At 42.2% G+C, this 23,616-nt stretch overlaps 1 protein-coding gene across 12 annotated transcripts in view; it reads right to left on the bottom strand.

Moving 5' to 3' along the window:
• The window catches only part of LOC110528964 (calcium-dependent secretion activator 1), a 166,227-nt gene extending 143,180 nt beyond the window's left edge, over positions 1-23,047 (bottom strand). For 5 of the 12 annotated variants that reach the window (XM_036983476.1, XM_036983477.1, XM_036983478.1 and 2 more), the window contains exon 1: positions 22,176-23,044. In XM_036983476.1, the coding sequence (XP_036839371.1) occupies positions 22,176-22,514 (339 nt within the window). In that variant the 5' untranslated portion in view covers positions 22,515-23,044. Of the gene's footprint in view, positions 1-22,175 lie in introns of all 12 variants that reach the window. The other 7 variants (XM_036983471.1, XM_036983472.1, XM_036983473.1 and 4 more) reach the window with 3 other exon arrangements.
• Between the last annotated feature and the right edge of the window lie 569 nt (positions 23,048-23,616).

Raw genomic sequence — 23,616 nt, 5'->3', positions numbered from 1 at the left:
TCAATAAATCAGTGTTTTGAGAACAGGGTTTGTAGTGTAATGGCTGGAGGTGGGTTCACCTCCCAGATGATTATTTAGTTTATAGTTTTGACAGACCCCTACCGACACACACACACACATGCACACACACACTTATTTTAATGTATTAGGTGGCTCTTAAGAGCCTTTGGGTTCATGAAGTGGCAGGCAAGTGGCAGTGAGTGTGGTGGTGTGTACTCCTGCGTGGGTCGTTGCACTCATCTGTGAGATGTACGCCAACCCTAAGGTACTACCTGGGAACAGTGCTTTATGGCAGAGTGGTGGATTCTGGGAATGCACCTCTCACAGAGAAATGCAAGCTGGCCCATGTGGAACTGACAAACAACTTATTCCAATTAAAATGCATGCGGTAAACATGGTACTTGTCACGGCTTTCTTCTGTTGAAGGAGAGGCGGACCAAAACGCAGAGTGGTTATTGTGATACATCTTTAATGAAGATGATAAATGAACAATATACAAAACAAGAAATGTGAAAAACCGAAAACAGACGTATCTGGTGTAACAATCACAAAGACAGGAACAATCACCCACAAAACCCAACACCAAACAGGCTACCTAAATATGGCTCCCAATCAGAGACAATGACTACCACCTGCCTCTGATTGAGAACCATATCAGGCCCAAACACAGAAACAGACAAACTAGACACACAACATAGAATGCCCACTCAGATCACACCCTGACCAAACAAAACATAGAACATACAAAGCAAAATATGGTCAGGGTGTGACAGTACTTCGCACACTATCGATACTTAAAATGTATGTTCTGATCCAAATCTGTGAGTTCTCTCACCGGTTTTAATATTTATACTACCATTTATAAATGAGGACATGTGTGCTATTTTACTGGAGTTGGACAGTGGTGTACTTAAGATATTTGTAGCTGAAGTTTAGTATTCAAGGGTTTAGAGCACCGATCCAATTTCAGATTTGTAATTATGTCTATCATTTCTCTTAAGGGTTTTGTACTTGTCTAATGACTTTGTATTTTGCAGGTGTTTCTCAACAGTTTTTCATTCGTTACAGTGTTATGTCTAGAAGCAACAACGGCTCAGCTGCAACGGCTCAGCCACAAGGTCACAGAACAGGACAGCCAAGTGTTGAAGAGCGTAGTGTAGCGAGTAAAAATCATCTGTCCTCGGTTGCAACACTCACTACTGAGTTCCAAACTGCCTCTGGAAGCAACGTCAGCACAAGAACTGTTCGTCGGGAGCTTCATGAAATGGGTTTCCATGGCCCAGGATCACCATGCGCAATGCCAAGCATTGGCTGGGGCGGTGTCAAGCTCAAAACCATTGGACTCTGGAGCAGTGGAAACGTGTTCTCTGGAGTGATGAATCACCCTTTACTATCTAGCAGTCCAACAGACGAATCTGGGTTTAGCGGATGCCAGGAGAACGCTATCTGCCCCAATACCTAGTGCTACCTGTAATGTTTGGTCGAGGAGGGATAATGGTCTGAGGCTGTTTTTCATGGTTTGGGCTAGGCCCCTTAGTTCCAGTGAAGGGAAATCTTCACTGGAACAATGCATACAATGACATTCTAGAAGAGTATGTTCTTCCAACTTTGTAGCAAAAGTTTGGGGAAGGCTTTTTCCTGTTTCAGCATGACAATGTCCCCGGCAAAAGCATACAATGACATTCTAGAAGAGTATGTTCTTCCAACTTTGTAGCAAAAGTTTGGGGAAGGCTTTTTCCTGTTTCAGCATGACAATGTCCCCGTGCACAACGCGAGGATCATACATTAATGGGTTGTCGAGATTGGTGTGGAAGAACTTGACTGGCCTGCACAGAGCCCTGAACTCAACTCCATAGAATATCTTTGAGATGAATTTGAATGGCAACTGCGAGCTAGACCCAATCGCCCAACATCAGTGCCCGACCTCACTAATGCTCGTGGCTGACTGGAAGCAAGTCCTACAGCAAGTCCTGCAGCAATGTTCCAACATTAAATGTAGCGGAATGCCATCCCAGAAGAGTGGAGGATGTTATAGCAGCAAAGGGGAGACCAACTCCATGTTAATGTCCATGATTTTGGAATGATGTAACGGAGACGCTGAGAGTCGAGAAGCAGGTGTAGGTGAAATGTTTAATAAAACAACAAACATGGAACAAGACAACAGTATAGTCTACGCATAAACACAGGAACAATACTGACTGGGGAAAGAACCTAAGGGAGTGCCAGATATAGGGGAGGTAATAAGTGAGGTAATGGAGCTCAGGTGTGCCTCATGACGATGTGCAGGTGCGCGTAATGATTGATGCCAGGTGTGCGTAATGATGGATCCCAGGACCGATGGTTAGCATACTGCCGATGTCGAACACTGGAGGGGAGGGGCGGGAGTAGACGTGACAAATGTGATGTTCAACGAGCAGTTGACCACATACTTTGTCCATGTAGTGTATATATATAAATAATGGGGCTGTAAACATATTGTATCATTGTTGTGTCACCATCCTTTACCTCAAAAATAATTTGAAGTACATACATAACTTTAAGTGACATATGTTGTCAGCATGACTGAACTGTCCATTGATCAGCAAAGCAATTGATAAAACAGGACCATGTTTGAAACACAAGTGGTTCTGAGCTTATGTCAATATTACCTAGGTAAGCTAACAGTTACAGAAATCAGGAATGTAGACAGGCTCTATCTAGCTGTATCTGAGCTACTGTGTCCAACAAACCACCACCTGTTGTTATGTTGGGCACCTACTGACCAATGATAAAAAAATAAAAATGACCAATGCTAAAAAAAACAATTGTACATATATCGCTAAAATAAAGAAATACATTCATACACCACATTACTACAAGACAAAACAACTCAATCAAGCCTGATGGTCTTGTAAGTATAATAGTGAAGCTTGCTTTCATTTAATAAAATAAGCATGAAAAGGTAGTGTAATGGAATAATACTGTGGTGTGTGAAGAATCTAATACTTTATCTTGTATGCAGTACACCTCACATTATTGTGGAAGCACCTCCTCTAAGAGCATGAATTAGTCTATTTGAGAAGGTTTTCATCGTAAGCAACCTGCATACACATATTTTGAAGTACAATACCAAAATAGCTACTGTAGTAGGTCAAAGTTGTGTGCTGGAAACCTTGGTAGAGCCTGGGTAGAATAGGCATTGTGATGCTCATGTGAATTTCCTTTATTTTTTGGCTTCAGATTATGCCTATTCTCACTTAAAACATATTATTTTAAGACATTTAAATTCCAGAAACTCTCATTTATTATACATCACTCACTCGTGATGTCTAAGAAAGGCATAAAACTTGTAACCAATGGACAAAAAAAAGATACATACTGTATCTCATTGCCAATTTTGAAGTAGGACTACTGAATCTCTTTCTCTCCATCAGTACAGGGAGCAGCCGAGCATATTTGCATGACACAGCTGGCTGTGCTAATGCTAAATGAAAAAGACACATTTGCAGCACTTGTCTCTGGGGTTTTATTGGTCTAGCTTTGGACGGCAGAGAGATAATAGAAAGCATACTGCTGTTCAACATCATTCTTTGTTTCTCGTGCACCACGTTCCTCTGAGACAAATACAGCTGAGCAGAGAAGTGGACTTTCTCTCCACCAAGGCAGTATCCCACGGTAATTAACGCGAGAGGAGGGATGGTCGTAACTCTGTCCCGTTACCTGTCTCATACGTCCCAGAGTAGGCTGAGCGGAGACGAAGCAAGGCTGGACCAAAACTCTTAGAGGCCTTCCATCCTTTCCTCCCCTTCATCCGTTGCTTTATATCCTTTCCTTACGTTTACCTCTGATATGCTGAAATTACTGTACTGGTTAAACTCCTAAGAGTAAGGCCCTAAACATGTTGCTTGTTAAAGCAGGGAGGGTAAGTAGCCATGGACAAAGGTGTCGGCTGAACAAAGAGATGAAAATATCAAAAGGGAGCGCCCTTGTTGGCTGGAGCCCTGTGTATCTGCTGATCTGACAGCTTTGTACTCACTGGAGGCTCCTGAAGAGAGATGGAGAAAAGAGATGGAAGAGGAAAGTGGATGAGAGAAGCAGGGGAGATGAGCAGGGAAGATAAGCAGAGGAGAGGGTGAGGGAGATATGCAGGAGACAAGGAGCAGGATAGAGGAGGGCAGAGAGAAGCAGAGGAGAAAAGCAAGGATACAAGTAGGGGAATGGTAGAGGAAAGGCGGTGAGGACTGGAGAAGAACAGGAAAAGGAGCAAGGGAATGGTCAAGGAGAGGAGGAGAGGTGCAGAGGAGAGGAGAGGAGGAAAGAAAAGCGGGGGTGAGGTGTGACGGTGTTGGACTGGTTTCATCCAGGCCTATTGTGGTGAAAATGAGAACAGATGGCCTGATTGTGTTACTGTACTGCATCAGCCTCACCTGTGTGTACTAATCCCCCAGGCCTGATTAGAAGGCTTGGGAAAGAATGGGGAATAAATAAAAGACAAAAGGGAGCGGGAGGTTGTTACCATACTGCAGTGCCTTCTGCATTTAACTATCGCTCCATGTTTTCAGTAATTGGCATGGCATGCAATATTTTTGATAAGTGGTTGAAACAACAGAGCTAGTTAGCATATTTCATTTTAGATCAAGGGCCTTGCATGGTTTATGCCTAATTAGAAAACATGTTTTGAGGAAACAAGTTTCAAATAATCTGTCACAGCAAAAATTCACTTTAGCTTGATGCCTAAAAAGACAAAGACTTTTGTTTTGCCCAAGCAATATGGCCCTATTAACACAACAGATGCTAATTTTCTCTTTTTAATAAGTCCACATTTTTACTGTGGCATTTGAGGGATAGCGAGCAAGTGAGAAAGCATCCAGCCGAAACATTGACTAAATGACTTGATGACTATTACAATCACTTTCATATAGAGGCCTTCGAGGTATATCGACTGCTGGGAGCAAATGAGCACCAATTCCAGGCTGAAAGCTCGCTGAAAGACAGAGCGAGAGAGTGATCTTGAGTGAGAGAAAGCGATAGAAAGAGAGAGGCAGTGAGAGACGGAAGAAGACGGGAGAGGGAGGGAGGGGAGGGAGGGAGGGAGGGAGGGAGGGAGGGAGGGATGAGAAAGAGACTGAGAACAAGAGGGTGGAAGACAGTCAGAGAGAAAGAAGAGAAGATCATATGAAAGCGGAGATAGAGACCTACATCAATGTGAGATTTGAAGACATTGTAATGATAAAGATACACTTTTCTCAGTCAGCTATCCACTGGGGTTCAAGTGAGAGTAAAGGCTCAGTCCGAACAGGGAGGGATTCGACTCTACAGGTGCAATACCATCCACTTATCATCCTGCTAGTGAGTGTGTGTGACCTTAACAGAGGGACAAATCGAACTCACACATACTGTTTAAGACTGAGAACCACAGCAAGAGTCACATTCACAGACTACCTCAAGCTAGGTGCCCTGTGAACCCTAAAGAGAGAAGGCAATCAACTGCCTTGTTTATAAAGCAGATTCCATTCAATCTGCTCAGGGCTGAACTTGAGAGCAGACACTTGCAATCACACATACTGATATGTGACATAACTGGAAGTGTACACAATAACAGTACAAGATGATCATCAAACAGGCAAAATGTCAATACAGGACTAAGATTGAATCCTACTACACCGGCTCTGACTCGTCGGATATGGCAGGGCTGGCAAAGCATACAAAGGGGTACCCAGCCGCGAGCTGCCCAGTGACGCGAGCATACCAGACGAGCATACCAGATGCTCGCTTCGACGCAAGCCACACTGAAGCATGCATGAGAGAACCAGCTGTTCCGGACGACCCTGTGATCATGCTCTCAGTAGCCGATGTGGGCAAGACCTTTAAACAGGTCAACATTGACAAGGCCGCGGGGTCAGACGGATACCAGGGGGTGTACTCAGATCATGCGCGGACCAACTGGCAAGTGTCTTCACTGACATTTTCAATGTCACCCTGACCGAGTCTGTAATACCTACATGTTTCAAGCAGACAACCATAGTCCCTGTGCCCAAGAATGCGAAGGTAACCTGCCTAAATTACTTCCGCCCCGTAGTACTCACATCAGTAGCCATAAAGTGCTTTGAAAAGGCTGGTCATTGCTAACATCAACACCATCATGCCAGAAACCCTAGACCCACTCCAATTTGCATACTGCTCCAAAAGATCCACAGATGACGCAATCTCAATCGCACTCCACACTGCCCTTTCCCACCTGGACAAAAGGAACACCTATGTGAGAATGCTGTTCATTGACTACAGCTCACCATTCAAAATCATAGTGCCCACAAAGCTCATTACTAAGCAAAGGACCCTGGGACTAAACACCTCCCTATGCAACTGGATTATGGCCGCTCCCAGGATCCAGTTGTGTAGGCAACAACACATCTGCCACGCTGATCCTCAATACCGGGGCCCCTCAGGGGTGCGTACTTAGTCCCCTCCTGTACTCCCTGTTCACCCATTAGGTTTGCTGATGACACAACAGTGGCCTGATCACCGACAACGTTGAGACAGCCTATAGGGAGGAGGTCAGAGACCTGGCAGTGTGGTGCCAGGACAACAACCTCTCCTTCAATGTGAGCAAGACAAAGGAGATGATCGTGGACTACAGGAAAAGGAGGGCCGAACAGGCCCCCATTAACATTGATGGGGCTGTAGTGGAGCTGGTCAATAGTTTCAAGTTCCTTGGTGTCCACATCACCAACAAACTATCATGGTCCAAACACACCAAGACAGTTGTAAAGAGGGCACAAAAACACCCTTTACTCCTCAGGAGAATGAAAAGATTTAGCATGAGTCCCATGAGTCCCTCTCCTCAAAACGTTCTACAGCTGCACCATCAAGAGCATCCTGACCGGTTGCATCACCGCCTGGTATGGCAACTGCTTGGCATCTGAAAGCAAGGTGCTACAGAGGGTAGTGTGCACGGCCCAATACATCACTGGGGCCAAGGTTCATGCCATCCAGGACCTATGTACTAGGCGGTGTCAGAGGAAGGCCCAAAAATGTGTCAAAGACTCCAGTCACCCAAGTCATAGACTGTTCTCTCTGCTACCGCACGGCAAGCGGTTCCGGAGCACCAAGTCTAGGTCCAAAAGGCTCCTTAAAAGCTTCTACCCCTAAGCCATAAGACTGCTAATAAATTGGCCACCCGGAGAATTTACATTGACACCCCCACTTTGTTTTTACAGTGCTGCTACTCGCTGTTTATTATCTATGCATAGTCACTTAACCCCTACCTACATGTACAAATGACCTCGACTAACCTGTATCCCCACATATTGACTCGCTACCGGTACCCCCTGTATATAGCCTCGTTATTGTTATGTAATTTTGTATGTTACTTTTTACTTTAGTTTATTTAGTAAATATTTTCTTTAGTTTATTTAGTAAATCTTTTCTTAACTATTTCTTGAACTGCATTGTTGGTTAAGGGCTTATAAGTAAGCATTTCACGGTAAGGTCAACACCTGTTCTATTTGGCGCATGTGACAAATAAAATTGGATTTTATTTGAGATGAGGTAATGTCCCAAAGGTAATGGTGAGAGACAGCTGAGCCTCCAGCCCTGCATATTGGTCTAATGGAGAAATCCACAATGACTGCATGAGAAGAAAAAAAGAGTTAAAGAGATCAAATTTGTTCCTGGGAGAAATTACATGTTTTCCTGAAACTGAACCAACAGAGTTTAGTGATCGGGAACACAAGATAGGATATTTTGAGATTGATGTTAAGAGATCAGATCAGAGTGAATTTATTGAGTTGGGTCAGGTCAGACCAGGGTCACATCCGTTACTGTGGCTTCATTGGTTCGGGTAAGGTCAGACCAGGGTCACAACCCAGGTTACTGTACAGTCGCCAGCTCATTCAAGGATCAACAGCAGTAATTAACTGACCTTTATCTTAGGGTGGACCATTGTTTGACATGGACCACCATGTGTCCATATACTCATTACAGTAATGTGATGAAGATACTTTAAGTCTCCAAATAGACTAATAAGTATGACAACGTATTCCAGGAGAGCTATCCCTCACCACTCATCTCCAGAAAATGTCAAAATGTGCAAAGAAGAGGCTATAAAAATAAATAAATAGAGTCGCACACTATATACAAGCTCCCAGTAATTTATTGGGTAAACCACCGGCGCTTCGGCATCACTTTGCCTTCTTCAGGGTAATGTCATGAATGTTTGAACGAACCACCCATCAGACTGCAAGGTGTACTTTATGAGAGTCACTAGTCTAGAGAATGCCAAATTGTCTGGTGTATTTCATCATACAAGAAAAGGATCATAACATGTTATCACCAGGAGAAATCAGCACCTGCAAAGCCTTGCTTGGGGAATTCCCATTGGAGGTTCTCTTTCAAATACTAGTTGCAATGTATCAAATATGGGGATTCACTGGAGGCGGATCACTATGAAGATCCAGTGACACAACGTCTGTCGGAGACAGACAAGTCAAGTGGCGAATGTGGTGAGTAATTCTCGCCTTTCTTCCTTGTGGAAGAATCGCTACGGCTCCTGAAGCTCTCCGGAGCATGACTAGAATCCTGTCTTCCTACTTAACTGTTCTCATGCGAACCGCGAGGTTAACGCTGCCGAACAAAGGACCTTACCTCCTGTCGATACTGTTGAGTACTGACTGAAAGGAAAGTTTTTGTTTAAGTAGAATTAATTTTCTACTTCTCAGTCTTCAGTGTTAGCTAGCATTACACGGCTAGCTATCGAGATTTGATTAGCACACGCTGCAATGCTTAAGCTAACTTGGCTAGCTTGCTGGAAAGCAAGTAAACCACATTCCTACTTGCACATATGTTAGTATTAGCTCCCTTTTCTCGTCTAGTCTAATCTACGTTCATTTGTTTGTGTTAACTAGACCTACCTGAAGCACTGTGCTGGCTACAGCACACCTTAGCCACAAGGTAGCTGCCAGCTAGCCAACCCACACAAGCATCCCTACCTGCACACATCGTAGCATTGCTAGCTCTCTTTTCTTGTCTAGTTAACCTACGTTCACTCGTTGTGTTAGTTAGATCGACTGGTTTAGCCTCACGGCTTCTCCTTTGAGGTACTTTACCAACCCGAAGTCGAGTCCCCTTCGGGTAGCACTGTGCTAGCTACAGCACACCTTAGCCACAAGGTAGCTGCTAGCTAGTTAATGCCTTACAAGCCTCGTGGCTATAGCGTTCACTTTGTGCTCACGCTAGCTAGTTATTAGCCTTGTGGCTTTTTTCCTAACTAGCTTACGCCTATTTAGAGCCTTCCACTTGTGGCTCCATGATTGCGAGGAAGGATTTTCACCTACATCAACTGCTCGACAACCCTGAGTCCTACGAGGGAAAATAGTGTTCCCCAGAGTCCCTTCTACACACCTAGTGAATAGTAACAGGTGGTGCGTTTTTGAGAAGTAGTGTTACCAAGTACAGATCATTCCTTACCTATCTATCAAAGGTTTTATGCTTTCTGCAGGTCCTTTTTGAACAGGGGGAAGGTTTTTTTTTCCACTGTTTAGCCTCTATCTCGGCCTGCTATAGGTTTCGACAATAACACAGCAGGAACTTCTTCTGTTATGTCGTTTCATGAAGGGAGCATATTGTTTCTGCTCAGTATCCAAGCCCTTAGCCCCATCTTCGGACCGGCCAATTGTGCTTGAGGATATTTCACTGCAGCCTTTTTTGATATGAAAAGCATGGAGATAATATCTTTCCTGAGAGGCACAGCGGTCTAAGGCACTACACCTCAGTGCTAGATGTGTCACTACAGATCCTGGTTTGATCCCGGGCTGTATCACTACCGGCTGTGATCGGGCAGCGCACAATTGGCCCAGTGCAGTCTGGGTTAGGGGAGGGTTTGGCCGGGGTAGGCTGTCATTGTAAATAAGAATTTGTTCTTAACTAATTTGTCTAGTTATAGAAAAGGATTGGAAAAAAAATCTCTCCTTCTTACTGTCTTACTAATGGCCCTTACGTCTGCAAAGCGAGGGAATGAGCTGCACGTAGTGTTCACCATTCATTCCTACAACAGCCCCAGGGTTATCCAAGGTGACCTTGTTACGCAACACTGCCTTCATGCCTAAGGTCAATAAATATTTAATGTCTCACCTTAGAGATTGTGGCTTTCTACCCGCCATCCTTTACCTCTACGGAAGAAGAGCGTCTCCATCGAAGGCCCCTCTCTCGTCAACGGATAGCGGAAAACTATTATATATACTTACAATAGCAAAGGTTTACAGCTCCCGGAGAGCCTGAGAGCTCATTCCATCATAGGTATGGCTACCTCTTGGGCACCGTTTACAGGCATCTCTTTATATGAGATTTGCGATGCGACATGTCGGGCCGCTCCTCATTCATTTATGAGGTTTCACCGACTGGAAGTCACTGCACCTCTGTTGGCGCATACTGTCCTCAGTGTCGGAGCCTCTGAGGGGTAATGCTGTTGGTACTATCATGGCTTCGGAGAGCATGTCGGAGACACGGGAGTTGGCCATATTCCCATAAGTATTTGAAAGAGAACTTAATGTTACTTTCATAACCCTGGTTCTCTGATAATATGAGTGAGATGTATCATTGCATGCCCCTGCTCACAAGAGCACAAGGAATAGAGGCATGATTAGTGATCTGTCCCTAGCGAATCCCCATATGTGATACATTTCACTTATATTATCAAAGATCCGGGGTTACGAAAGTAACCTTGAGTTTCCTCCTCCTGAGACCCAGCAATTCATTTTTGTCCACTCTAATGGAAATTAGAGGCCAAACATGCCAGTGTGTTAAGTCATGTTGTACCATTAAGAGGCCATTCTGGGCTTTTCAATAATATCACGTGTGGGGGTGTGACCTGGATAACTTTGTTGTTTATATATTTAAATATATGGTGTGGAAATACATTTTGTCAGAATCCTGTGGTAGCTAGTAAAATATATTACAAATGTATTTCATAAATATGGTCACATCTGAAACACAAAATATAATGTAATTACCTCTGTGAAAATAATGAATTGAAAATCAAATTGATACATACAATGCAGAATCCTTCACCTCCGATGTCAATTTTAAGACTCACAAGTTGATAGTTACCTTAGTTAGGTTCTAAATAAACGGAGTAAAAACTCACAGGTAACTAGTGAAGCTCAAACCAAGTTTATTCACCCACTGGGTCAAACAGCTGCATAAGACAAAGACATATTCACACAAGCACTGGTATTTAAACCTTCCTCCTATGCTGAGTCTCCTCCTTACACATCTGAACAGCCAATACATCTCTGTTGCTAGACAGGACTTTAGTGATGTCTGTTCTTTCTCACTTCACCTGACCTGACCTCTGCCCAAATTCCTCACTTCTCCCAACTCACGGCTGTCCTGTTGACTTGTACCAGACTGTTGCCCTTCTCCGTTCCATAGGATACTGGATGTCTAACAATAACATGTTCTGACTGAATGTAAACGAGTCAATGAAAACATTCCTTGCAAGAAGATGAATTAGAGTTTAATGTTTATGAACATACTTAAAATTGATACTTACAAAGCAGATTCCTTCACACTCAGTGTCAATTTTCAGACTTACAAGTTGACACTCCCTGTAGATAATGCAGAGACAGAGAGTCAGTGAAATTATTCACACAAGATGAAGAATAAATAAATAAGGGGTTAATGTTCATGAATAGATTTTAACTTAATTGGGAACCAGCTAGCTAAATTATACAAGGCAGCTGAGGCTCAAGACCAGAAGGATCCACTGCAGGAGGGGAAAATAGGAATATATTTTCCTAAAAATAATCTAGCTAGCTAGCTAGCCAGTTCTAACAGACAATCAACCCTTACTAAAGCTAGCTAAGTTAGCTAGCTAGCTAGCTAGCTTGCAACACATTGCTTGGCTAACCAAGACCATTTAACAATTATTATGTATTTTGTTACATTAAAATAATTCTACTGAACTCTACTTAACTTTCATTTTCAAAAACAAATCTTACCTTGGTCAGCTAGCTGTATTAGCAATCTCAATGAAAACCCTTGCTTGCAGTTGATGAAATGATCTTCTTCCTCTGTCACTCACCGGGTTAAAAACATATTTTAAATCAATGTTTTGAATATATAATCAAATACATCCCTGTTTACATCCCTATTAGTAAGGAATTATCCTTACCCAATATAACCCATCCACATAACAGTTTTTTTTATTTATTTTACCTTTATTTAACCAGGCAAGTCAGTTAAGAACAAATTCTTATTTTCAATGACGGCCTGGGAACAGTGGGTTAACTGCCTGTTCAGGGGCAGAACGACAGATTTGTACCTTGTCAGCTCGGGGGTTTGAACTCGCAACCTTCCGGTTACTAGTCCAACGCTCTAACCACTAGGCTACCCTGCCGCCCCATAAAGAAGCTGATTAATCAGCATGATTATTACACAGCATAAAATACCACAAAAATGTGCAGCTTTGTCACACAACACACTGCCACAGATGTCTCAAGTTTTGAGGAAGTGTGTAATTGGAATGCTGACTGCGTGTCCAGCTCTGGTGACTGAATGTCCACCAGAGCTGTTGCCATAGAATTTAATGTTCATTTCTCTACCATAAGCCACCTCCAACATTGTTTTTGAGAATTTGGCAATACATCAAACCGGCCTCACAACCGCAGACTACATGTAACCACGCCAGCCCAGGACCTCCACATCCGGCTTCTTCACCTGCAGGATTGTCTGAGGAGGGGGAGGGAGGTGTTGAGGATTATTTCTGTCTGTATTTCTGTCTTTTTCCACATTTGTGGGGGAAAACTCATTCTGATTGGCTGGGCCAGGCTTCCCAGTGGGTGAACCTGGCTCCCAACTGGGTGGGCCTATGCCATCCCAGGCCCACCCCTGCCCAGTCATGTGAAATACATAGATTAGGGCCTAATGAATTTGTTTCAATTGATTGATTTTTTTCTATGAAGTGTAACTCAGTAAAATCTTTGAAACTGTATATTTTTGTTCTGTATATATTTTTGTTGGACATGTTTGCTCACCACCAACAGAGAACAACTTCCATTACACAATATTATCGATTTAAATGTGTCGCTACTTAAATACATCGCCTTCTCCAACATTCTCTGGCAAAAGCTCTGGTGGACATTCCTGCAGTCAGCATGCCAATTGCACTCTCCCTCAAAACTTGAGACATCTGTGGCATTGTGTTGTGTGACAAAACTGCACATGTTCAAATGGGCTTTTATTGCCCCCAGCACAAGGTGCACAAGTGTAATGATCATGTTGTTTAATCAGCTTCTTGATATGCCACACGTGTCAGGTGGATGGATTATCTTGGCAAATGAGAAACGCACACTAACAGGGTTATAAACAAAATTCTGCACAAAATTTGAGAGAAATAAGGTAATGGTAAATTTATGGGATTTTTAAATCAGCTAATGGAACCAAACTTTACATGTTGCATTTATACTTATATTCCCTATATATATATATACAGTACCAGTACCATACATACAGTACCAGTACCAGTGGAAACACCTACTCATTCACAGGTTTTTCTTTATTTTTACTGTTTTCTACATTGTATAATAATAGTGAAGACGTCAAAACTATGACATAACACATATGGAGTCATGTACTATTCAAAAAGTGTTAAACAAATCAAAATATATTTTATATTTGAGATTCTTCAAATTAGCCACCCTTTGCCTTTGACAGCGTTGCACACTCTTGGCATTCTCTCAACCAGCTTTCCATGGAATGCTTTTCCAACCGTCTTGAAGGAGTTCCCACAAATGCTAAGCACTTGTAGGCTGCTTTTCCTTCACTCTGCAGTCCAACTCATTCCAAACCATCTCAATTGGATTGAGGTTGGGTGATTGTGGAGGCCAGGCCATCTGATGCAGCACTCCATCCCTCTCCTTCTTGGTCAAATAGGCCTTCCACAGCCTGGAGGTGTGTTGTGTCATTGTCCTGTTGAAAAACAAATGATAGTCCCACTAAGAGCAAACCAGATTTCGCCATCACATCTGGTTTGCACCAATAAAAAATAAAAATTAAGATGGGCAAAAGAACACAGACACTGGACAGAGGAACTCTGCCTAGAAGGCCAGCATCCCAGAGTCGCCTCTTCACTGTTGATGTTGAGACTGATGTTTTGCGGGTACTATTTAATGAAACTGCCAGTTGAGGACTTGTGAGGCGTCTGTTTCTCAAACAAAACACTCTAATGTACTTGTCCTCTTGCTCAGTTGTGCACCGGGGCCTCCCACTCCTATTTCTATTCTGGTTAGAGCCAGTTTGCATTGTTCTGTGAAGGGAGTAGTACACAGCGGTGTACAAGATCTTCAGTTTCTTGACAATTTCTCACATGGAATAGCCTTTATTTCTAAGAACAATAATAGACCGACAATTTTTAGAGGAAAGTCCTTTGTTTCTGGCCATTTTGAGCCTGTAATCGAACCCACAAATTCTGATGCTCCAGATACTCAACTAGCCTAAAGAAGGCCAGTTTTATTGCTTCTTTAATCAGAACAACAGTTTTCAGCTGTGCTAACATAATTGCAAAAGGCTTTTCTAATGATCAATTAGCCTTTTAAAATTATAAACTTGGATTAGCTAACACAACGTGCCATTGGAACACAGGAGTGTGTTCGAGTGCCGCCCGATCGTAGTGGGTGAAGTATGGTTTCAACATGTTGACATGACACAGCTGGGTTTTTATCCTACTCTCCGGTGTGGCGATGATGTAATCATCAGGAGGCAGCTACTCAGGCTTTGTAGATGAACACATACAAATGTAGCTTTCTGCGCATATAAAGTGAGGTCCAACCTACCATTTGGTACAAGGTGCAATGGTGGGTGAGTGACTTGGCATTTGTAATAAAGCACAAGGATGAATGATAAACAGAGTCCAGTCTGTAAGACGGAAGAGGCTGCATGCATATACAACAAGTCACCATATTCAATTACAGAGGGAAAAGTAACATGAACAAGCTTCTTTCTAGCCATAAGCGGGAAGCAATCATTTTACGAAAATAAAAACCCAATTTCAATTTAAGCTTCCTCACAAGATTCCAACCATATACCTAGGTATTTGTAGAATTATACTTTTTCAATGGATTAGCCACCAGATGTGACAATGCTAACCTTCTCTGGCTGAGTGCAAGCTCAGGTAAAGGTCATGAATTTAGTTTTTTGTACATACAAGACTAGTTTGAGACCATAAAGGGAGCCCTGCAGTGACTGAAAAGCAATTTACTGCCCCTTCACTGAGACCAATGTTACTGAGTCTAGCTAGCAACAATTCATGGTCAACTGAATCAAACGCCTTTGATAAATCAACAAACAGAGCAGCACAATGTTGCTTTTATCAAGTGCATTTATGATGTCATTGACCACTGCCATAGCTGCAGTTGTGGTGCTGTGCCTCGATCTAAAGCCAGACTGAACCCCGCTCAGTATGTTCTTTTAAATTAAGAAGGTTTTTAACTGTGAGTTCATTAGGGATTCATAGACTTTGGCCAGGACAGGGAGTTTGGAGATAGGATGATAGTTATTAGCATCTGAGGGATCTCCACCCTTTAGCAGTGGGAGTTCATAAGCTGATTTCCAAATGCTGGGTATGGAATTGTTCAACAGACTCAAGTTGTAAATGTGATCCACAGGTTCAGTAATAATAGCAGCTGCTACCTTTAAGAGGTAGGGATCCAGGTTGTCTGGACCTGCAGACATTTTAGTGTCTATTGCCTTTAGTGCTTTAAAGACCTCAGCATAAGAAACAGGCTCAAAGTTAAAATGGTTCACGAGGGCCTATTTCATAAACTCAGCAACAACAAAAAAAAGTCCCTTTTTCAGGACCCTGTCTTTCAAAGATAATTAGTAAAAATCCAAATAACTTCACAGATCTTCATTGTAAAGGGTTAAAACACTGTTTCCCTGCTCATCTGAATTGGGTGAACGTGCTTTAGGCATGCTGCAAGGAGGCATGAGGACTGCAGATGTGGCCAGGGCAATAAATTGCAATATCAATACTGTGAGACGCCTAAAACAGCGCTACAAGGAGACAGGACGGCAAAAGGTGCTCTTCACTGACGAGTCGCGGTTTTGTCTCACCAGGGGTGATGGTCAGATTCACGTTTATCGTCAAAGGAATGAGTGTTACACCGAGGCCTGTACTCTGGAGCGGGATTGATTTGGATGTGGAGGGTCCGTCATGGTCTGGGGCGGTGTGTCACAGCATCATCGGACTGAGCTTGTTGTCATTGCAGGCAATCTCAACGATGTGTGTTACAGGGAAAACATCCTCCTCCCTCATGTGGTACCCTTCCTGCAGGCTCATCCTGACATGACCCTCCAGCATGACAATGCCACCAGCCATACTGCTTGTTCTGTGTGTGATTTCCTGCAAGACAGGAATGTCAGTGTTCTGCCATGGCCAGCGAAGAGCCCGGATCTCAATCCCATTGAGCACGTCTGGGACCTATTGGATCGGAGGGTGAGGGCTAGGGCCATTCCCCCCAGAAATGTCCGGGAACTTGCAGGTGCCTTGGTGCAAGAGTGGGGTAACATCTCACAGCAAGAACTGGCAAATCTGATGCAGTCCATGAGGAGGAGATGCACTGCAGTACTTAATGCAGCTGGTGGCCACACCAGATACTGACTGTTACTTTTGATTTTGACCCCCCCCCCCTTTGTTCAGGGACACATTATTCAATTTCTGTTAGTCACATGTCTGTGGAACTTGTTCAGTTTATGTCTCAGTTGTTGAATCTTGTTATGTTCATTCAAATATTTACACATGTTAAGTTTTCTAAAAATATACGCAGTTGACAGTGAGAGGATGTTTCTTTTTCAGCTGAGTTTAGTTTACTGTAACAGAGCTGACATTAGAGGCCTGGGCACCACCATTATCAAACACTGAACCAGCGTGAAGTGTTTGTTAAAAACCGCTACAATATCGGCTTCATCCTTTACATTTAAGAGGTTTTATAGACATTCCTAGGAAGACTCATAGCTGTAATCGATGCCAAAGGTGTTTCTAACATGTATTGACTCAGAGAGATGAGTACGCATGCAAAGACTATATTTTAGTTATTACATTTTTATAAATATTTTTAGTTAAATTGAATTTTTCTTCCACATTGGCATTACAGAGTATTTTGTGTAGACTTGACAAACAATGACAATTAAATCAACTTTATAACCTCTTAAATGTGAAGTCCCCATATTTTTTAAAATTAAATTCAGTCTGGTATGAGAATGGTAGCCCCTATCTGCAAAAACAGGGTGTCTGTGGAAAGCTGACTATCTTGGCTATTGATCGGTGCCTTCAAATCTTTGGAAATGACTTACTACCATATATGGGCATACGAATATATCAGGGCAGGCCGATAACCTCATTTCAAGATGACTGCTACCAACATTCCTTAGCGTTGTGAAGCATAAACGAAATAAACACGGAATATGTTGGTACACACTGAAAGCCGGGACTCCACAGATCTTGAGGATGTCTTATATGTCTGCCTGTGACCAACTGTTATTGATCACCAGCCCCGAGAGTCAACATTTTTATTTTACACAACATTTTCATCAAACAGCAAACATCTTACAAGGTAAGCTTCGATTTGGTCTGTGTTTGAGCTATAGGTATCAAATGAAACCCTAGGTTGTTAGGAACAAATCTAGCCTATTGACTAATGACTAAAATATGTTGCCAGCTTACGCGCTGTAGGCATCCCTATCCCCTGTATGTCCCCCGACACCACCACAATATTTGAGAGAGGTTGGTGATGTAGAAATGTTGTTTTTATAGTGAACAATAACTTTTAGGCACATCCAGTGTGTAAAAACAATGCAATTACCACATTTGGAAACTTTGGAGAGGTTAAAAGTACACTTGAATGTACTCTGGATACCCCATAACACCACCACAATGTTTGAGTGAGGTTGATATGGTAGAAATGTTGTTTTAATACTGAACAAATAGCATTTAGGGATTGCAAATATGTAATAGCACTGGAATTATCAAATTTACAGACATATACCACTTTGGAGAGGTATAGCGACACTTGGAAACTAGCACTTGCGAAAAGAGAAACTCTGTGATCACCATCTTGCTAGCTACTATTTTGTACTTTATTCAAGCGGTTAAAGTAGTAACGTAGGCAGTGACGTAGTTCCTCTATGCCAAAAGAGTCCATCATTGAAACCAGACCCTAGTCACTGATTTTGCAAAGTGTCGGATTTACGAGACTACAGCGATGACCTTTTAACTCCTTTCTCCTTTCTGTTGACGCCAAAATGGCGGCTGTCTTTGGCTAATTTGGGTTCTGAGCGCCGTTCTATTATTGTTTTTCCGTAAAGTTTTTTTGAAATCTGACACAGCGGTTGCATAGAGGATACGTTTATCTTTAATTCTGTGAATAACACGTGCATCTTTTATCAATGTTTATTGTGTGTATTTCTGCAAAATCACCGGATGTTTTGGAATCAAAACATTACTGCACGTAACGCGCCAATGTAAACTGAGATTTTTTATATATACAGTGGTGCAAAAAAGTATTTAGTCAGCCACCGATTGTGCAAGTACTCCCACTTAAAAAGATGAGAGAGGCCTGTAATTTTCATCATAGGTTCACTTCAATTATGACAGACAAAATGCGAAAAAAAATCCAGAAAATCACATTGTAGGAATTTTTATGAATTTATTTGCAAATTATGGTGGAAAATAAGTATTTGGTCACCTACAAACAAGCAAGATTTCTGGCTCTCACAGACTTCTTCTTTAAGAGGCTCCTCTGTCCTCCACTCGTTACCTGTATTAATGGCACCTGTTTGAACTTGTTATCAGTATAAAAGACACCTGTCCACAACCTCAAACAGTCACACTCCACACTCCACTATGGCCAAGACCAAAGAGCTGTCAAAGGACACCAGAAACAAAATTGTAGACCTGCACCAGGCTGGGAAGACTGAATCTGCAATAGGTAAGCAGCTTGGTTTGAAGAAATCAACTGTGGGAGCAATTATTAGGAAATGGAAGACATTTCTCCCTCGATCTAGGGCTCCACGCAAGATCACACCCAGTGGGGTCAAAATGATCACAAGAACGGTGAGCAAAAATCCCAGAACCACACGGGGGAACCTAGTGAATGACCTGCAGAGAGCTGGGACCAAAGTAACAAACCCTACCATCAGTAACACACTACGCAGCCAGGGTCTCAAATCCTGCAGTGCCAGATGTGTCCCCCTGCTTAAGCCAGTACATGTCCAGGCCCGTCTGAAGTTTGCTAGAGAGCATTTGGATGATCCAGAAGAAGATTGGGAGAATGTCATATGGTCAGATGAAACCAAAATATAACTTTTTGGTAAAAACTCAACTCGTCGTGTTTGGAGGACAAAGAATGCTGAGTTGCACCATACCTACTGTGAAGCATGGGGGTGGAAACATCATGCTTTGGGGCTGTTTTTCTGTAAAGGGACCAGGATGACTGATCCGTGTAAAGGAAAGAATGAATGGGGCCATGTATCGTGAAAATTTGAGTGAAAATCTCCTTCCATCAGCATTTTTTTAACCTTTATTTAACAAGGCAAGTCAGTTAAGAACAAATTCTTATTTTCAATGACGGCCTAGGAACAGTGGGTTAACTGCCTGTTCAGGGGCAGGACAACAGATTTGTACCTTGTCAGCTCGGGGGTTTGAACCGCCAACCTTCCAGTTACTAGTCCAACAATCAAGAACAAGATAAAACTAGCTGAAACGAGTCACCTACCATTCCCCACATGGCAGCTTCTTGTCATTGTTGATTGCTATCTGGCCATCCAGAATCACAACACACGGACTTCTGCCCCATTGAAGCGCGCGCATCGTTTTCATGATGTTGTCAGCTAACTAGTCTATAGCACACAATATTTTACATACAGCAGGTTTTTAAAGGACCAAAGAGTTTGGTCTGCTTTGTGTTTTAATTTTTGCCATGGAAAATCGAGTATCACAATATCCCGATACTGGCATTGTCACAAACCTGTCCAGTACACTGTAAATTATTATGGTGTTTTTTTGTATTATAATCAGTACAAAACTTTTTACTGCAGCATAATGTAAATTATGGGGCATTGTGAGAAAAGGTTGTAGGCAGGGAAATAATTGTTGTATTTTGAATGATACTGTAATTCCATCCAACAGAATATTTTTTATTTTACCAGGCAAGTCAGTTAAGAACAAATTGTGATTTTCAATATTGGCCTAGGAACAGTGGGTTAACTGCCTTGTTCAGGGGCAGAATTACAGATTTTTACCTTGTCAGCTTGGGGATTTGATCTGGCAACCTTTCAGTTACTAGTCCAACGCTCTAATCACTAGGCTACCTGCCGGCCCAGAATACAGTACTGTACTGTATTTTTGGAGCGAAAAAAATATTTTGACTACTAGTGAGGGCATGGTATTGTTGTTTCTGTCTCATTAACATACTTTGAGGAGTGCCTTGTAAGAGGCTATATTTGTTGCACCCGTGAGTGAGAATGCTGTACCAATTTAACTCCTATGTGGTTATAATGCCCCACCAATTAAACATGTTTAGGGGAAAGATTGGAGTAGCAGCAAGTCCTGAAACTTAAATGGTTGAGCATTTTTCTATGTACTTTTGGTCTGTTATGTTGTGTAGTCGCTGCCAGTTTGGAAGCCTTTCAGGCCTTTAGAAGTGCAAGTGATATAAATCACACAAAATCTTAATTAATATGCTCTAATGTTTCTAAACACTTTACTTACCAGCCAACCTGCTTGCACCAATCCCTTGTAGTTACAGTAAAATACTGTGAAATACAATCCCCTCACCTCAACAAATGTAAATAATTCATCCATTCATTCATTCAATAATTAATTCATTCCGATTACGGTGGAATTTACATTTTTACAGTATAATACAGTATGTTTTATGGCTTTGTACTGTCATTACACAGTACTTACTTTAATATGCTATTTATATTGGGCTCCCGAGTGTGCTCCCATCTGGTGCAGCGGTCTAAGGCACTGCATCTCAGTCAAAGAGGCATCACTACAGTCCCTGGTTCGAATCCAGGCGATATCACATCTGGCCGTGATTGGGAGTCCCATAGGGCAGTGCACAATTGGCCCAGCTTCGTCTGGGTTTGGCTGGGGTAGGCCGTCATTGTAAATAAGAATTTGTTCTTAACTGACTTGCCTGGTTAAAAAATATATTAAAGTTGGTGTGCTGTAATATGATATACGGAACTTTACTTGCTACTGTAAAAGTCACGATAACCGCTTTACAGTGTACGTACATAAGTCTTGTTAATGGTGTGACTGTAATGTCTCTTGGAGCTGGGCACAGAAACAACAACAAAGCAGCCACCTTGCCACTCATTTCGTAAACAGCTAAGGGATGGGGCTGGAGAAATGTAACCCCTCTCAAATTCAAAAACAGAACTATGGATGAAAGGACTGACCAACCATTAGATCAAATGTATAGTTTTAACCATGTTTTGAGGATATATCGTGTTTGTTTACATTTACAGTGTTTACAAAGATAGGCGTAAAACAAGATTATATTTTGGATTCTGATGGGGTTAGACAGCTAAAGTAATTTATAAGTTATACTCTTCAAGAATCAATGGGAATGCCTATATATCATTAATTTAATAGTATGGAGCAATTACAGATTTTCCCTTTGAGGAAACTATGTGACAGTGCAACTGGTCACTGACTAGTTTTGCTGTATTGAAATATGCCTTTCCTGGATCTACTGTCTTTCCAACACCAGCCGCATCAGATGAGCGTTCGAATTGTGCATGTGTGTGGTTGGCTCGGTTCTAATAATGACTTATGTACCATTCCAAAGCCTGAGGACAGGCAACTAGTTTCATGAAATACTATATATATATATATATATATATCTATATATATCTAAATATATATATGTATATATATATATATATATGTATATATATAGAAGGCAAAGTATATATATATATATATATATATATATATATATATATATATATGTGTGTGTGTGTGTGTGTGTGTGTGTGTGTGTGTATATTATCTCATGAAACTAGTTGCCTGTCCTCGGGCTTTGGAATGGTACATATATATATATATATATATATATATATATATATATATATATATATATATATATATATATATATATATGTTGTGAGTTTATTATCTACAGTGGTCTTACCTTCTGTTGTCGTCTTGCCATGTCGGTGGGTTGCTTGGCATTAAAAGGATAGGCAATGCAGCGCATCACAAAGACATAGAGCTGGAGCCTCTTCTTTCGCTCTTCCTCCTCCCTCTGCATCTTTTCCAGATCATCTTTCTCCTTCTCGCTGGCCGCCGAGGGGCTGGGGTTGGACGGACAAGCGCTGCTTCCCCGGCTCGAGGGCTGGAGCCCACCAGAACTGTCGGTGGTCCGGCTGGGTGACACCCGTGCTCCCCCGGTTTTTGGTGCCATCACCTCTTTGCCTTCTTCTTCCACTATCTCATCCGCTTCCTCTTCACTGGAAGATGGGTCCAACATGTTGTTGGTCTTGGGTGGAGACTATCTAGACAGGGGACAAAGCGTAGACCAATGTGTCTCAGTGCCACAGGAGGTTTTTTCGAAGAACGACTGCGTTCAGAGACAGGCTATCTGTGTTGCGTTGGCAACGCCAGTGGGGGAAAAAAGTAGAAAAAAATCCAGATAAACTATATTTAAAACAGGAAATGTCAGTTGAGGAGAGGAATTACGAAAGCGCGCGACTGATGTTGAACGAGAGTAGCTCAAACTGTTCGCACAAAAAGTGACTGAATTCGAACGAAATAAAATTGTAGTTGCTTAGGCTACGCGTTTTCAGCGTTTTAACTCTCCAGTCACCGTCGGGGATTTGCTAGGATGCTATCTATGAGAACGGGAAGGTGTCGGATGAAAGATAGAAAGAACAGACAACCATCGACTTCCACTTATTTTCCTGATGCCTGATTTGTCAATAGAAACTATCGATGGCCGCTTCCTGCTAAGCAACGCGCGGATTGGGAAGATACCACTGGAAGGTACCGGGAATTTACCGTCGTTCTGAATCAGAAAGCAAATTATAGCGGGGGGTGGGGGTGCAGTTGACGCTGTTGCTGCAGCAACCGATTCACTCCATCCACCTGATGATCAGAGACTCGGAGGGAGATGCATCTCCAACGGAGATTTCACCAAATAAGCCTATTTCAACATCATTATTTCTTTATTCAGATTTAAATCCGCCAAATCATTTATCCACGTTATCCATTTATCCCTAACACGTGCAATAGTCAGGCTAGAAGTGCATGATTTCATTGACTATTAGTTAAATGTTTTTTGTTTATGATAGTGCCAATGCTGTATGGTAGCCTAGGCCTTATATAGCCTAGAATTGTCCCTTCTTATTAATAATTAGTTATGTAGCCTAGGTAATAGGTTATGTATCATAATAATAATTATTATTTATGCATCAGAATTAATGCATCAATCATCAATACTGACAGCATAATATCTGTCCTGGAGCCTCTTTCCATGGCTGGTCCTGGGATAATTCCAATCTAACACAGGATAGCTATAATTTCTGTTTAGAGAGGGTGTGGGTCTATAGCCTACTTAATAAAAAATACAAAAA

The sequence above is a fragment of the Oncorhynchus mykiss genome, chromosome 7 (assembly GCF_013265735.2).
Source record: "Oncorhynchus mykiss isolate Arlee chromosome 7, USDA_OmykA_1.1, whole genome shotgun sequence".
Taxonomy (NCBI): domain Eukaryota; kingdom Metazoa; phylum Chordata; class Actinopteri; order Salmoniformes; family Salmonidae; genus Oncorhynchus; species Oncorhynchus mykiss.
The sequence above is the reverse complement of the archived record's forward strand: the minus strand, read 5'-3'. Positions and strand labels throughout refer to the sequence as shown.